Consider the following 16,244-nt stretch of genomic DNA (forward strand, 5'->3'; position numbering starts at 1 on the left):
TGAAATCCATCCATTTGTATAATTAACAGGTGTCTACAATTATAGTAAAAAGAAAAGCAAACATGAATAAAATAAAAATCAAATAAATAAATATTTCTTCCACTTAAAAGGGCCCCAGAGTGACCATCTTATTTCTCCCATGCCCTGGGCCCTTTCCTCAAGGGGAGCAATACAAAGACCAGACCAGAGAACTCACAAAGTGCTCAAGTCCCCTGTAGACACTGAGCACCTAAAACTGCCCCCTGATGCCCCAGCCCTTCAGCTATTGAGGACTGGCATGACTTTGAGTCTAGAATGCCTGCTTTAAGAGACCCCAGGGGCCTGGGGCTGTAGCTCAGTGACAGAGCACTTGCCTAGCCTGTGTGAAGCCTGGTTCATCCCTAGCACTGAGAAAAGAATAACAATAATGGAAACCTCAAGCTGGGCATGATGGCACATGCCTATAATCCCAGCAACTCAAGTGGCTGAGGCAGAAAGATCATAAGTTCAAGACCAGCCTCAGCAATTTAATAAAACCCTAAGCAACTTATCAAGATCCTGTCTCAAAACAAAAAATAAAAAGGGCTAGAGATGTAGTACATGGTAAAGTGCCCCTAGATTCAGTATTGAAAGGAAGAAAGAAACCCAAAACCTCTTCCTTCCTTCCCTGATGTCGTGCCCAGATTGTAGGCACCACTTCCCATATCTCTCTCAGGTCACCTTTCCATCCAGCAGCCAGGGCATCTCTTAACCCTGAATGTACCTATCCCCAGCCTGTTCTCTGACCACTGGGGATAGGTACATTCAGGGTTAAGTGTGAGACAGGTGCTGCTGGAGGAGGGGAGTGCCCCAGTGTGGGGATTGTGTGTGACCCAGGTCTTGTTTGCCTCCCCAAGTCCTGCCCTGAGGCCATCAAAGAGGTCTTCGACAGCAAGTTCCACATCATTGGTGCAGTGGGCATCGGCATCGCAGTGGTGATGGTGAGTGGCAGAGTCCTCCAGGGCGGGGCTGGCTTTCGGAGTAGATGACACTTATGGAGCACCTGCTCTGACTGGGCACTGTTTGACTAATTACACTTACTAATGTAACCCTACAAGGGGGGTGCTATTAATATTTGCATTTTATTGCTAGGTATTAGAGGGCTGGGGGTGTAGTTCAGTGGTGCAAGGCCCTGGGTTCAATCGCATCACTGCCAAAGAAAAGGAAGTGGACACGTTGACTAAATTGATCAAGGCCTCTTAGCTCATGAATGAAGGATCCACAGTCTGAACTCTGGGTATTTCCGGAATTCATTCTTCTTGCCCTTAAGGCAGTGGTAGTGCCACTGCTCTCGGGACATGTGTCATCGTGTACCTGTTTGTCTTTTTCTTTAAAAAATCTGGTCACTAGAAAAGCCACGGGAGTGAAGTGTTTCATCTTCCATGGTCTGAGGGGCATCCAAAGGTGCACAGCCAGCAGGAAGACTGAAAGCTTCAAGTATTCCACTTCTCTGCCGATCAGCCCCTAGAAACCATTAAGGGCTGACCTTTCATGGAGGAGTGATGAAAACCCCAGGCCTCCCTGGGACAGCCAGGTTCACTCAAAGTCCCAGAATCTTTTGCTTCACCCTTCTTTCTGCCCCTTTGCAAACAGGACCCCAGAAAAAAATGGCTTCCTTTCTGGGTGGTGATTTGCTTCCTCGTCTGCAGCCAAGAAAACTTGAAGCACTTCAGTAAAAAGACATAATAACACCTTTAAAAATAGAATTTTAAACACAGATACACAAAGATGAAAGCAAAAGTAGTGGTCTCAGGCTGAGGGTGTGTTTCAGTGGGAGAGCACTTGCCTAGCATTCACAAGGACCTAGATTTTATCCCCAGCCCCACAAAGAAAATTCCTAACCTGTGTGGTCTAGTATTGAAATATCTGGAATCTGAGCATTGAATTTTGTTCTGGGCTTATTGGTCTTATCCTGAAAGCTCTCCAGGGAAAATACTTGTGCTGCTTATATTGGCCAACTCTCAGAATTCCTTGAGTCCAGGGGTCCTTCAGCAGTCCTTCCCTTTATCTAGTCTTCATCTCTCCTGCTTCAGCACCCTTTAACTCATTTGACTTCATGGACTCCATTCCCCTTGTCATTTGTCTTGAACTGAATGGCTCACGTCTTGCCCTTCCCCTCTGCCTTCCCTCAAACAAAACCACCCTGTTCTTCTGTCTTCCAGATATTTGGCATGATCTTCAGTATGATCTTGTGCTGTGCTATCCGCAGGAGCCGCGAGATGGTCTAGAGTCAGCTCACATCCCTGAGCAGGAAAATCCATCCCCAAAGATTGTGGGGGTTTTTTTATTTTTTATTTTTTATTTTTTTTTTTGCCACTAACATTAGTATCCATTCTGCATTTCTAAACAAAAGTTATTCTGTGTTTGTCATTTTAATGCTTTATTCAACATTGACATTTGTAGTTCAGAGATTTGGGGGTTTGGTTTGCTTTGGTTTATATTTTTGTTGTTATTGTTTATTTTTGCTTGTATGTTAAGCAGAAATCCTGCAATGAAAGGTACTATATTTGCTAGACTCTAGACAAAAGATATTGTACATAAAGAGAATTTTTTTGTCTTAAATAGATAAAAATATCTATCAAATTTAATCAGGTTGTAACTTATATTACAGACAATTTGATACATAATAAAAGATTATGACAATATCCTGGACTGGTTTTTGGTTTTTGCTTCCTTTAATTTTTTTTAAAGAGCTATTTAATTTTCAAACATTTTTCAACTACTGTTTAACTGCATTTATATGAGAAGTCATTGGAAGATGTGTCTCCCTACTTACTAGTGAAGAAATCGAGGCATGGATTGATTTTTAAGAGGTAGTCGGTGGGGCAGGGGGGCCCAGGGATTGAGCCCAGGACCTTGTGCTTGCTAGGCAAGTGCTCTATCACTCAGCTTTTCTTCAATCCTTTTCTTTCTCCCCAACCCTTTTCTTCATTTATTTTATTTTGAGGCAAGGTCTTGCTAAGTTGCCCAGGCTGGCTTCAAATTTGCGATCATCCTGCCCCAGCCTCCTGAGTAGCTGAGATTTTCAGGCATGTGCCACTGCGCGGGGCATTTATGTAAGTTGCAGAAACAGCCTGAAAAACAGGGAAGGTCCAAAGGCAGAGATAGTCAGCTGCATATTCGTGGGTCCCAGCCAGGGATCTAAGAGTCTAAGGACTTTATTCAACTATGATTTAAACCCACCCAGGGGTAAGTGACCTGAGGATATTTCCCACCCCACCATCCTCTGCCTCAAGCTGGCTTTGTAGGCCTGAGTATCTAATGTAATTGTCCCCACTCAAGTCTTCACCATCAGACCCCTGGAGAGCTAATTGGATTTCTTTCCTTTTAAATTGGATTTCCCCAAACCATCTGCTTCCCCTGTGGAAATGCAGGCAGGATCCAATCTTATCCCAGGGCAGAATCTGCACGACTTGCAAGGATCCAGATCCAGACAGACCTGACCTGGCCAGGCAAATTTGAGAGGACCAACCCCCAGTGGGGTTGTTCCAACATCCCTGCAGGGACAGTCTCTAGCACCTATAGAGCTCAGCACAATTCAAGCTGTCCAGCTGCCCCTCATGTCACCCCTGGGGTTGGAGAGACACGTAGATTATTCTCCGTTCTTCACACATGAAGAAATGGCCAAAGAGTAGTCTCTGAATTGCCCAGGACTGCAACACTCAAGCAAGCCTAGAGAAGCATGGCTGTGGCAGAAAGAACAGACAATAGAAATAGATCCGCATTCAGTTTATGTCTCTGACATTCAACTAGCATGGTTGCTGGGCTTCCGTTCCTTTGTAAGCTGGAGCTAGTAAAACACACAAGGTAGTTTTTAAATGATACATGTTTATTTTTTTAAATAATTTGCACTGGGCATGGTGGTGCACACCTATAATCCCAGCTACTTAGGAGTCCAAGGTAAGAGGATCACAAGCTCACGGCCAGCCTTGGCAATTTAATGAGACTCTGTCTCAAAAAAAGGCGGTGGGGGGGGGGGGGCGGTGGGGATAGTGACTCAGTGTTAGAGCACTCCTGGGTGCAATCGCAAGTACAACAACAAAAAATCCCCTAGATTCCAGAGTGGGGTTCCAGGATTCGTCTGAAAACTAGTCACACAACTCTTGAGGCTTCTTACCATGACAATGCCAGTGGCAGCAACTTCCACAAGCTTCATGAGGAGTTGGGTGTCGGCCAGAGTCACAGTTCTGACATGTGGAATAAGACGGCTTCAATTAAGTTTTCTGGTAGAGTTGTAGCTTATTTCAGTCATGGACAATGGTGAAGCTTCTGACCAAAAATGTGAAACACATAAAAGGAAGTCTATTAAGAAGCATTAGAGAGGAGTAGCAGGAGGAGGAAGAGGAAGAGCCATCCGCACCGAAACATCAGAGGCAACAATAGACTTAGAGTTCTGTCATTTGGATAGAAGGCAGTGCAGCAGCATTGATCTGGCTACCATTGTTTAAATAAAGTGGAGCAAACTGTGTGATCCACTTTGCATAATCTTTGACAGTTATCAGCAATGAAGAAAGTGAACTGCAGAAGGAAGGGGAAACACACACACCAAAAAAAAAAATGGTATTCAGCAAATTAAAGTTAATAAGCCTCTGAATCTCTTGGAAACAAACACAATGCCAGGGTGTCAAAACAGACTCAGGGGAACTTATGTGTCATCCACTATGCTCCTGCCGCAGCCAGACCTAAAAAAATAGACCCAAAGTCAGTGGCCACCACTCTTTGGATCAGCCTGCCCTCTGGTTTCCTTCTGAACCGAGTGGAGTTCCGCATCGCCTCCCTCCCTCTCGGATCCTCCCCACAATACCCACGCATCTGCAGACACAACAGTACTTTTGCCCATGGGTGACGTACTGGCCACCTTCTGGGTTTAAAGCAATGGCAGAAAAGGAAGATAACAAATGGCACTTCAGTTAAGTGCAAATCTCCCTCCTCAGGGAGAACCGCACTCCATCAGGCCCTAGCTAACACGAGCAACTCTTTCCTCATTTTCTCTATGAACTGTTAACTATTGTTCATGTTGTGATTTATATCTCCTTTTGATTGTAATAGATTGGAAATTATTAAATAACCAATGTATAATCAGGGTCCTGGCAGGAAAACAATACCAAATAGGTAATTTGTCACAGAGAATTTAATGTAGGAAATTAGCTAAATGAGTGTTGAAGGACTGAAAAAAGTCACTGAGAGAACAAGGGGGTAATGCCAAAATAATAGCCAGAGGAAACAACCCTCAGCCCAAAGACTGGGGGAGCAAGGAGAAGAGGTGTATTATCAGATCCTAGAAATCTGGAGGAGGAACACATGTTCCAGCTGCTGCGGGTTCCTCTGAGGGCTGATTCTGAGATCACTGAATTCCACCCTCTGAATCCTGAGCCTGGAACTTCTAAAACCTTCCCGGACTGAGGCTCAGAAATGCTAACCAACAAATAATGTTAAAAACAAAAATGCTCAATATCATTAGCCATCAGAGAAATGCAAATCAAAACCATAATGGGATACCATCTCTCTCCAGGTAGGCAATTATGAGGAGAAGAAAGAGAGAGGGGGGGAAGAAAGAAGGGAAGGAAGAAAAAGAAGAGATGCTGGCAAGGATGTAGGGAAAAAAAGAACTCATACACGTTAGTTGAGAATGTAAATCAGTACAAACACTATAGAAAACAGTATGAAGTTTCCTTGAAAAACTAAAAATAGGTCTCCCATACATCTAGCTATCCTACTCCTGGGTATATACACAAAGGAAAGGAGATCAGCACCCAGGGACACCTGCATGCCCATGTTTACTGAGACACTATCCACAATAGCTAAGAGATGGAATCAGCCTAGGTGTCCATCAACAAATGAATGGATAAAGAAAATGTGGTACAATGCACAATGGAGTATTCTTCAGTTAAAAAGAGTAAAATCCTGTCATCTGCATCAAAATGGATAGAACTGGAGGATGTTAGTGATATAAAGACAAGTACCATATGTTTTCTGTCACATGTGGAGATTTTTTAAAAAGTCAACATGAGCCAGGCATGGTGATGCATGCCTGTAATCCCAGTTTGGTAGCCTTGAAGACTATAGGCTAGAGATTTCAAAGAAGTGAGTCCAGTCACACCTGGGAACCTGTGTTGATAATGCGCTGCTTTGCCTCCAGGGCTTCTGTCACATACCTTCAGGTTCCAATGAAGTCACTGGTTATGAGCTGTCTATTTCATTTGTTAACTCCGCAGTGAGGGAGGGGGCTTAACCCTGTCAGCCTAACACATTTCTATCTCCTGCTCTCAATGGGAGACTGTGGGATTCATCCTAAACCACCCCACCCCCCCCACCACTCCCACCCCAGTTTCTGGGTGGTGATCACCAGGTGGTGATAGACTTGCAGAGAGAGCCTAGCATGCACAACAGTTCCAAATTAACTCTGGGGAGGCTGGGTGCAGTGACACGTGAGACTGAGGTAGGAGGAATTCAAGTTTGAGGCCTACCTTTTAACTTAGTGAGATCCTATCTCAAAATTAAAAAAAAAAAAAATGATTGGGGATGTAGCTCAGTGGTAAAGCACCTGAGTTCAATCACCAGTACAAAAAAAAATAATTAATTCTGGAGAACACAAAATAGAGTGACACACATTCACACATTCAAGGTCCTCTGTACTCTTGTCCTTTTATACCCAAATTTAGATACCTCTCCACCCCAAATGCAGGCTCCAACCCAATGGGTTTTCCTTTGCATCAGCATTTAAACTTAACACACACTGTGCCCACCACCATCTACTAAAAGTCCCTTCCTCTCTTCCCCTCAAGATATTTTGTTCCTTTCGAGGCACAGCTCAGATCCTCATCACCCATCACGGCTATGGCAGAGATCCCTGCTGACCCTCACAGGTTCCTGCCCGCTACTTGGTGGGTGCAATTGGTGCTAGCAGTGTCTGCCCAGCCAGTCTCCTTGCATGGGTGAGGGACTAGGTGATCACTTCTTGCCAGTGAAATAAAAGTAGTAGCAATGGGCCGAACATGCAGTCTAGAAGGTTCAGTGGAGGGAATCTGAGACCCTGAAGGAAGGAAGAAAGGATCTTGAGTCCTGGAAATGACCACACAAAGCCAGGTTGGCAGGACTGATGGTCAAGTGCATGGGTGGGGATGCAGCTGAAAATATTTTGCATTATATTAAGCTCTGAATGTTCTGCTATCTGTGATAGCAGTTAACCTGATACCTCTAGCTGCTGCCTACCACTGCTTCCCTTCACTTTCTTTTACTTACAGCAAGGCCAGGTGATGCTACACCTTACCTTAATTGGTTAGGATGCTATAGGCCATAATTATTAGAAGCCTAAAGTCAAAGATTTTTAAACAATAAGGAACTTGTGTCACATACAGAAGTTAAGAGGTAGGGGAGTTCCATGGTTAACTATCATCAGCACGTTGGCTTTTTGTTCCCTTGTGGTCACATGGTGACTGCAGCAACTCAACGGTTCATCTCATCTCACAATGTCTATGTCTAAAGACTAGAAGAGAAAATGTTCCTCCCTAGTGACTCTTTTTTTTAAGAATATAAAAATCATTACAGGAATTCCTCAGGAGACTTCCCTTCACATCTCATTGGCCAGAATTGATCATTCTTCCAATCCCAGGGCTGGGGAGGGTCCAGCCTCATCTAAGGCACATGGCCTAAGGATCAGTAGGACAAACTGACAGAACAAGCCCTAACCTGTAGGCCAGATTCTTATGTCCCATAGTTTCCTCATCTCAGCCTGAGTAAGGTGTAAATTGCTGGGCAGGATATCTGTATTCTGAAGCCACCAAGATTTTATAGAAGTCATGTTAGAGAGATATTGGAGGATATTATATTAGTTAAATAAAGAAAACTTCAAGTGGGAGTAGGGGAGTGGCTCTGTGGTGGAGTGCTTGCCTAGCGCATAGGAGGATCTGGATTCAATCCCCACCACCACAAATTTTAAAGAAAAAAAAAAAACAGAAAAACTTCTAGAAATGACAGGAGTCTAGAGGAGTGGTACACATCTGTAATCCCAGCAATTTGGGGGCCTGAGGAAGTTTGAATCCAACCTGAACAATTTAGGGAGACTGTCACAAAATAAAAAGTGCTGGGATGTAGATGCAGTTCAGGGATAGAGTACTTGCCTCACATGCAGGAGGTCCTGCATTCCATCCTTAATATCACCAAAAAATAAAAAATAAAAAAAGAGGAAAGAAGGAAGAAAGAATGTGGAGTGACCTAGAAGCCTAAATGATTACAGTTAGGCAATCACTAGTCTCAGTTTCGTCACTTGTCACATACAGATAACCATCTAATCTCTAAGGTCTCACATTCTATGGTTGTAATCTTCTGAAGCCAGGAGCCAGGTCTTCATTTTTCCCCTATAACCCCAGGGGTGCAGGGCTGACATTCATACTCTAATTCTTCAACTCTGTAAATGATCCATAGCAATGTGCAGCCGTACTACCCATGAGTTCTGAATGTCACACTGTGAGGGTAGTCTGGAAGAGTAAATCAAGGAACTGGTGAGGGAGGCTGAGGGTGCAGAGACAGATTCAAGTTCAAATCCTGCCTCAGTCACTCCCTGAGTGTCCTTGGGCAAGTCACATAACCTCTAAACTCCTGGCACTCCTCTAGACCATAGGGGCAATTTCCAGGCTACAGGGTAGCAACCTAACAGGGCACACAGTTGGGCTGAGTCCATGATGACCCACCTGGTTATTATGTCACTAATAAGCAGCCTTGGAAAGAGCAGGAGGCATAACTGACAAAACTGTCACCAGGGCTGGACCCTGTGGGTTGGAGGCAGGTTGCTAGGGCTACTAACTCAGGCTGGGATGGGCTGGTGAGCAGAAAGCCAGCTGTAGGGTGAGGTGTAGGGAAGGGCAGGAAGGAGTTTGAAATTGAAGTCTCAAAACAAGGAGTAAGGGCCACCTTGAAACAATCACCTGCAGACTCCTGCAACATTTCCTGAAGATTTGGGGCCCTGTTAAAAGACTTTTCTCTCTGGCACCATCCCTTCACAGTTTTGGGGAATTCGGGAGTACAATAAAATCCTTTCATTTGGGGCTGGGGGTACAGCTCAGTGGTAGAGTACATGCTAAACATGCAAAGACCCTGGGTTCAATCCCCAGCCAAAAAAAAAAAAAAAAATTAAAAGAAAACAAAAAAATACTTCTAATGGTCTGGCCTTTCAGTTGTTTGACCATAGCCAGTGGCATTCAAACTTGTTTTTCTATGACACAACCATACATGTGGCCCAGTGCACGCGCGCACACAAACACATACCATATGTAAATACCTACATCTACATATTCATAAATGAGATGAAACTTATGATGATACTTATCCTTGCTACAGGCAGTGCTCTCTGCTATTTTCTATTCTATTTTATGTTTATAAATGCTGGTTGCAACCCACTAACTTAATTGTGTGACCACTAATGGGCTGTGTCTCTTGGTTTGCAAAATACTGCCTTAGACTTTCATTACACGGCTCCAATTTTAGAGATCAAAAAGTTGGAAAGGAACCAGTAACAGAAACTGAGAAGAAGTAGCCAATGAAATAGAAAGAGACAAGAAAACTTTCATTAGCTCAATCCAAACATCACACCCCTTTTTCCTTTCTTCAGTACTGGGGATTTAACTCAAGAGTGCTTTACCACCAAGCTGCATCCCAGGTCTTTATTATTTTGAGACAGTCTCCCTAAAGTCTCCCAGGCTGGCCTCGAACTTGTGATCTTCCCACCTCAGTCTCCCAAATTACTGGGATTAGAGGCATAAGCCACCACACCCAGCAAGCATCAAACTCTCTAATCTCTTTCCTGTAGAAAGTTTGAAGTATTAGTTCAGGATCATCTTCTTCTCAATAAGGAAACAGAATCTCTCTTTCTCAGGTTCTAAAGTCATTCAAGAAGGGCCATCCCAGGGTTGGGACTGTAGCTCAGTTAGCCTAGCATGCCCATGGTCCTAGGTTCTATCCCCAGTACCACAAAAAGAAAAAAAGAAAAAAAAAAAGGTAGGGAGATCATCCCAGCAGAATTTAGGGCTTTCCTACTATTGCTTTGTGCACTCTTTAAGTTACAAAATAACTCAGAATAGCTTTAGCCCAATTTAACTAGAAAAGACCACCATACCATAATGTACAAATACAATCTCAGCCAGTAGCATCTATCCAGGGTACCAAAGGACCATTGTGGGAGAGACAATATTGTGGTCATCCTTTCCCTGAATGTGAGAAAACAAAATAAACACTGGCTGGGAGGGAAGCTCAGTGGTTGATCTTGTGATTCACATGCCCAAGGCCCTGGGTCCAATCCCAAGCACCAAAAATAAATAAATAATACAAAATTTTTAAAAATGCAGAAAACTGGAGGAAAAGGAACATGTGATATTTAACTCATCGACTTGGCTCAGAAACCTATGGGGAATAAATATAAAAACATCCTGGAATCAGTTTCTTAAGATATCTATCACTTTGCTGGGCACAATGGCACAGTCATATAACCCCAGCTACTCAGAGGCTGAGGTAGGAGGATCCCAAGTTCAAGTCCACTCTGGGAAACTTAGATTCTATCTCAAAAAATAAAATTTAATAGAGGGTCTTGAAGCTCGAGGTAGCTCAGTGGTAGAATGCTTGCCTAATTTGTTTGAGGCCCTGGGTTCAATCTCCAACATCACAAAAAGGAAAAAACCTCTCTCTCTCTAGTTTTATAAACTCTCAACTCAAAACTCTTTAGAGTCCATACATTGCCATTTTCAGTATATCTAAAATTCTATTACCATCAGGTCTCATGCATTGAATTCTCCTGAACTTACTTTATACAGTTTTATCCACTTTACTTCCAATTACCCAAGAAGCAACTCTTTTTCCTGAACTCACAGGCTCTCTACCACTGAGCTACATCCCCAGCCCTTTTTATTTTTTATTTTGAGACAGGGTCTCCCTAACTTGCTGAGGCTATTTTCAAACTTGAAACCCTCCTGCTTCAGCCTCCTGCATCACTGGGATTACAGGCATGTACCACCATGCCTAATAAAAGCAAGTTTCAGTCACCATGATAATAAAGTTTCCTCTGATTTAACCCAAAAAAGGCAATCCAAAGCAACTTCAGTGTTAGTCAATCAGTTATTTTTCTATTGACCTATCTCCCTGTCTCAACCTTACAAACTCTGAAATGACCAATCCACTTTTTGTCCTAGTTCTGCTTTTTTCAAGCCCTTCTCCAAAACCAACCTCCTTTGCTGACCATCAGAAATTTGTTATAGAACAAACTATTGCCTTGACTCAAGAATAGAAAACAAAGCCAATCAAGTTCGTGAAATTGAATTCTTACAATCTTGTCCTGTGATGGTGTTATGGTTTAGATATGAGATGTTAGCCAAAAGTTCACATGTGAAACAATGAAGAAAATTTATAGAGGTGAAATGATTAGGTTATGAGAGCCTTAACCTAATCAATTCATCAATACCTTAATAGGGATTAACTGGGTGGTTAATTAACTGCAGGCAGGTAGGTTATGGCTGGAGGAGTTGGGTCACTGGGGGTATATCTTGGGCATATATATTTTGTCTTTGTTGAGCACAGCCCTCTGCTTCCTGATGCCATGTCCTGAGGTGCTTTCCTCCTCCATAACTCCCTTCTGCCTTGATTTTCTGCCCTCTTTCTGCACAGAGCAGTGGAGTTGGCCATCTATGGACTGAGACCTCTGAAACTGTGAGCACCAAATAAGTTTTCCTTCTCTAAAATTGTTCTTGTCAGGTCTTTTCATCACAGTAGAAGAGAAAGCTGACTCACACAGTAGCTCGTAACAATAATCCATGCATTGGTTCATTCAATAGTTACTGAGGGCCCACTGTCACTCAGTGCCAACTACTATTCAAGGTACTGGAGATGCAGCAGGGAGCAAAGTGCAGCATTGCTGGGAAGTTCATCTGAGGGGGAAGGTAAGTGGGGGTGGGGGTGAGCAGCAATAAGAAAATAAGCAGGAGGAACAAGATGCAGGGTACACACCTGTAGTCCCAGCTACTTGGGAGGCTAAGGCAGGAGGATCACTTGAGCCCAGGAGTTTGAGGCCAATCTGGGCAACATGGTGAGACCACATTTCAAAAAGAAACAAGAGGGTTAGGGGTGTTACTTGGTATAAAGATTTGGGTAGCATGTGTGAGTCCCTGGTTCCATCCCCAGCACACAAAAGCTGGAAAGAAAAAAAGAAGGAAGGAAGGAAGGAAAGAAAGAGAGAGATGGATGAATGGAAGGAAGGAAATAAAAGCTAGGAGAACTGCCTAACACATAGAATATCTAATTAAAAATTATGGCCAAGCAGGGTGGCAAAGGCCTACAAATCCCAGCGACTCTAAAGGCTGAAGCAGAAGGGTTGAAAGTTCAAGGTCAGTCTTCACAATTTAGCAAGGCCCTAAGCAATTTAGTAAGACCCTATCTCAAATGGCTGGGGATGTGGCTCGGTAGTAGAGCATTTGTCCAAGTACACCCGAGCCTAAAGACATGCCAGGATGTCAAGTGCAATTTTCAGAACAGGCCCTAGTACTGCTGAAAATTTTTAATAAATAAATATGGAATGAATACACTAAATGAAGTAATACTCCTTGTCCAAGGACAAAAGTACAGTAAAGTTAGCTTAATATCTCAGATTGGTCTTATTTGTGATTCTAGAATCAGGCAACACTCTATTCCATGAAAGAATGAGCACTCAGATGGGCCCCCTGCAGGCATTTGGTATTATAAACAGTCAAGGGCCAAGGAAAGAAGAAACAGAACAAGACTAATTGGTCATTCAAAATTACTTTCTTTGCAGCCAGGGACCTGGAGACAGAACAGGAGGAAAATAACTGATTACTTCAGCTTACCTTTTTTGTGTTAAGGCAGAGGACATTTCATTATCATGGTGATTGGAACTGTCCTATTTGGGAACTTTGGCTGTTAAGAGTTTTCTAAGGTCAGATAACAACTTTGTTTCTGTAGGGTAAGTGGAACTTGAATAACCCCAATTTTATTTTTATCCTGTTCCATTGGGGCCTAGGACGGGAGCTTAGTTCAAAACACAGCCTCCTGTGACTTTTATTCAACAATAGTGAGTGTTGAAGTCAGGAATTAAGCCACGTCTACTTGCCTCTTTAGTACACAGCACTGACCTCCTGCCCCTGCACCTCTCAGGAAACCAAAAGCTTTCAGAGCCTGGGAGTCTGAACTCCAGGGTTCTCGATGTATAGCCTGCAATATCCCTAACAGGGAGAAGACGCCTTGGAGGTATGGAAGGCAATCAGGACTAGGGCCCAGATTATCCCCAGCAGAAGGGGATGGACTTCACATGACTGTCCAAGTACACCCACGCCTAAAGACACACCAGGATGTCAAGTGCAATTTTCAGAACAGGCCCTCCTGCCTTCCGGCCAGGGTGTTCACTTCCTGTGAACAAGTCACAGGAAGATAAATAGCAAAGTCATTTAGAATCAAAGCCTGGAAGTCTGCAGCTGAAGTGATTTGGGATCTTCCCTCACAGGAGAAAGTCACAGGGTAGACAAGTAGAGGTGGCTCTCTGATCTGGTAAGCACTGGGAAAGGCAGTGCCTGACTTCAGTCATTGCCTCATTCCAGCTTCTACTGGAGAAAAAACTGCATCCCACCCTCACAAGGGCACTTCTCATATAGCACCTGCCTGCTCCCAGGACACCCAGAGCCAGGCCAGAATCAACATGAAGACTCAGGGAGAGGGAAGTAGAAGTTCATTGCAAAAGAAAATGGGAGAGCTGGGCGTGATGGCGCACACCTGTAATCCCAGTCACTTGGGAGACTGAGGAAGGAGGATTGCAAGTTCGAGGCCAGCCTCAGCAACTTAGTGAGGCGCTATGTGACTTAGCAATACCATGTCTCAAAATAGAAAATAAAAAGAGGAAGGCAGTTAAGCATCAGGGAATAGCTCAGTTGTTAAGTATCACTGGGTTTAAACCCTGGTACAAAATAAAGAAAAGAAGGAAGGAAAGGGGAAGGAAGGAGGGAGGGAGGGAGGAAGAAAGAAAGAAAGAAGGAAGAAAGGGGAAAAGAAAAGAAAATGGGAGGAATTTGATTTTTATTCTGAGCACGCAGAAGAAAAAGAAAGACAAGGAAGAACAAAGGCAGGACATCAAATTAAGAGGGAGCTGGAGCCAGAGCTGCCAGGAGACATCTGTTTTGTAAGAACACCTGGTCTAACATCCAATTTGAAATTGTCATTGCTGCTCTGTAAATTCCCTCTGTCTCACCAGATCATTAGGAAAGCTTTCCATAAACACAGACACCCCATGGTTGGCCAGGAGGAGGTGGATTGTGAAATAAGGGAAGAAGGTAACTGGGTGGACAGACAGAAATGACAAAGGTGGGTGGATAAAATTGTTGCCTGGTCAAGTACAGTGGCCCTCACCATCCTAGAGACTCAGGAGGCTGAGGCAGGAGGATCGCAAGTTGGAGACCAGCCCCAGCAACCTAGCAGGACCCGATCCCAAAATAAAAAGCACTGGGGGCTGGGAATGTGGCTCAAGTGGTAGCACACTCGCCTGGCATGCGTGCGGCCTGGGTTCGATTCTCAGCACCACATACAAAAAAAGGTGTTGTGTCCGCCTAAAAAAACTAAAAAATAAATAAATATTAAAATTCTCTCTCTCTCTCTCTCTCTCTCTCTCTCTAAAAATAAAATAAAAAAGCACTGGGAATGTAGCTCAGTGGCAAAGCTCCCCAGGATTCAATCCCCAGTACCAAAATAAAAAAGAAAAGATTGCTGCCCAGACAGAACCAGGACTGCAGGACCAGATGGACCAAAAGAATGCAGTCCACCCACTGCTCCCAGAAGCTTTTGAAACCTTGGGGAAGACACTGGACTTCCCACAATGACAGTATGGCGATCTGAGCCAATCTTACCCAGATCCTAGGCAGTGGGGGTGGAGGGCAGAGGCCCATCAGCTGCTTTCTGTGTGAATTGTGTTAGCACCTTCCACTTGGTGTTGGTGGGTGACACCACATCATCCTCTGCTCTGGTCACAGGGATATTGATTTTCAAGTGTAATGCCTAAGGAGCATCTTAGGTTCTCCTTCAAGACCGCCTGCCACTGTAGCTCTGTGGCCCTGAGGCGACCCTTGCACTTGTCTGAGCCTCAGTTTGCTGGCTGTAAATGGAGACCCCAACAACTTCCTCACAGGTTTTAGAAATTAAAACCCCCATCATTGTTAATTTTATGTGTTACTTCTGCTGGCCACAATACACAGATATATTTGGTCAAACACTATTCTGGAAATTTCTGTGTGGGTATTTTAGGATGAGATTTACATTTAAATGGGTGAACTTTGAGTAAAGCTGATGGCCCGCTGTAATGTGGATGGGCCTTGTCCAATCAGTTGAACATCTGAATACTGACCCTGCCCAAATAAACATGAACTGCAGCATCAACTCTTCCCTGAGTCTCCGGCCTATCAGTCTACCCTGCAAATTTTTGACTCACCAAGACTCCAAAACTCCATGATCACAAGAGCCAAGAGCCAACTCCTTAATATCTCTCTCTCTCTCTCTCTCTCTCTCTCTCTCACACACACACACACACACACACACACACACACACACACACCTTCTATTGGTTCTGTTCTCTGGAAAATCCTAATAAAACTCCAAATCCAGTATGGAGTAGGTATTTAGTTAAGGTCCACACCCCCAGGGGTACTCTGAATCTGAAAGGGCTCAAGCTTTACCTAGAACTGTCACTCTTATCACTCCCATCCTCTGTCTGATTCCTGCCAGCCCCCAAGCAGCTTCTGAGGGGCGATGGCAAGATCCATGGTGGGGGCTGTCTGCACACACGGTTTCTCTAATTGCTCTTCCGCTGGTCGGGCATGCTTTCCCGTGACTGTAGCGTGACTGGGTGAAGAAGCGCCATCTTTTTCCTCGAGAAGATTTGTTCGCCACTGTATCCAAATGCTCCAGAGTATAAAATCTGAGAAGTGTCTATGGAGCTAAAGTGGCTTCAACGTGGAAGTGCCCCTGGAAGTGCCCCGAGAAATGCGCTGGCCAAGGCTCTCACTTTGCAGCTGAGGGGCAGAGAGGAAGCCACCTGCACAGCAAGTTAGTGACAGAAGCAGGAGCAGAGCTCTGGCCCACTGGTGTCATGTCAAGCTGTTTGGGGGAACTGCCATGCAAAACAAGCGGGCGGAGGAACTTTCCCTCGATGACACCCTAGGGAGTGGTGGAGGTAGGATCTGAACTAGGTCCTC

At 44.2% G+C, this 16,244-nt stretch overlaps 1 protein-coding gene across 1 annotated transcript in view; it reads left to right on the forward strand.

The window, feature by feature from the left end:
• Cd9 (CD9 molecule) overlaps window positions 1-2,663 on the forward strand; it is a 31,967-nt gene extending 29,304 nt beyond the window's left edge. Inside the window, exons 7-8 of the mRNA XM_076852570.1 lie at window positions 876-959; window positions 2,181-2,663. Coding sequence (XP_076708685.1) covers window positions 876-959; window positions 2,181-2,246 — 150 coding nt within the window. The 3' untranslated portion in view covers window positions 2,247-2,663. The remainder of the gene's footprint in view (window positions 1-875; window positions 960-2,180) is intronic.
• Window positions 2,664-16,244: the final 13,581 nt, after the last annotated feature.

Source organism: Callospermophilus lateralis, chromosome 4, assembly GCF_048772815.1.
Source record: "Callospermophilus lateralis isolate mCalLat2 chromosome 4, mCalLat2.hap1, whole genome shotgun sequence".
Lineage (NCBI taxonomy): Eukaryota > Metazoa > Chordata > Mammalia > Rodentia > Sciuridae > Callospermophilus > Callospermophilus lateralis.